Here is a 474-nt window from a genome sequence, read left to right on the forward strand (position 1 = left end):
AAAAAAAAAAAAAAAAACTGAGATGTTGCTTGAGATGAGAGATGTTTTTGTCAGTTCACAGTAAATGTGTGTGCTTGTTTTGACTTTTCATTGTCTTCAGAATGAGTTTGAACATCCATCAGGTTTTTATTTGAAGTCAAAGAACAAAGAGGATCAGCTCAGAGTGCTTCATTTTCATCTATCAGTAAGAGTATTAGCTCCCCCTGCCCTTTAACAACCTTTTTCATACACCTTATTCCACCAAGACTGCTTGAATTAGCACTTTAAAAGACCAGAGGCGGACAGTGGAGATGGTGGGTGTAGTTGTAAAGCTGCAGTACAGTCACCTCTGGGCTGTGTTTCGGACAGACATATCCTCTGTCTCCACAGAAACTGGCCAACTCTAAAGCACATACCTCAAGATTCATCAGTGCCAACCTGCCGTGTAACAAATTTAAAAACCGCCTGGTGAACATCATGCCTTTCGAGTCCACC

At 41.1% G+C, this 474-nt stretch overlaps 1 protein-coding gene across 1 annotated transcript in view; it reads left to right on the plus strand.

The window, feature by feature from the left end:
* ptprfa (protein tyrosine phosphatase receptor type Fa) overlaps positions 1 to 474 on the plus strand; it is a gene marked incomplete in the record, with an annotated part of 110,171 nt that overhangs the window by 106,003 nt on the left and 3,694 nt on the right. Inside the window, 1 exon segment of the mRNA XM_035652778.1 lies at positions 370 to 471. Coding sequence (XP_035508671.1) covers positions 370 to 471 — 102 coding nt within the window.

Source organism: Morone saxatilis, unplaced genomic scaffold (genome assembly GCF_004916995.1).
Source record: "Morone saxatilis isolate NCDOM2014 unplaced genomic scaffold, NCSU_SB_2.0 Contig12, whole genome shotgun sequence".
Lineage (NCBI taxonomy): Eukaryota > Metazoa > Chordata > Actinopteri > Moronidae > Morone > Morone saxatilis.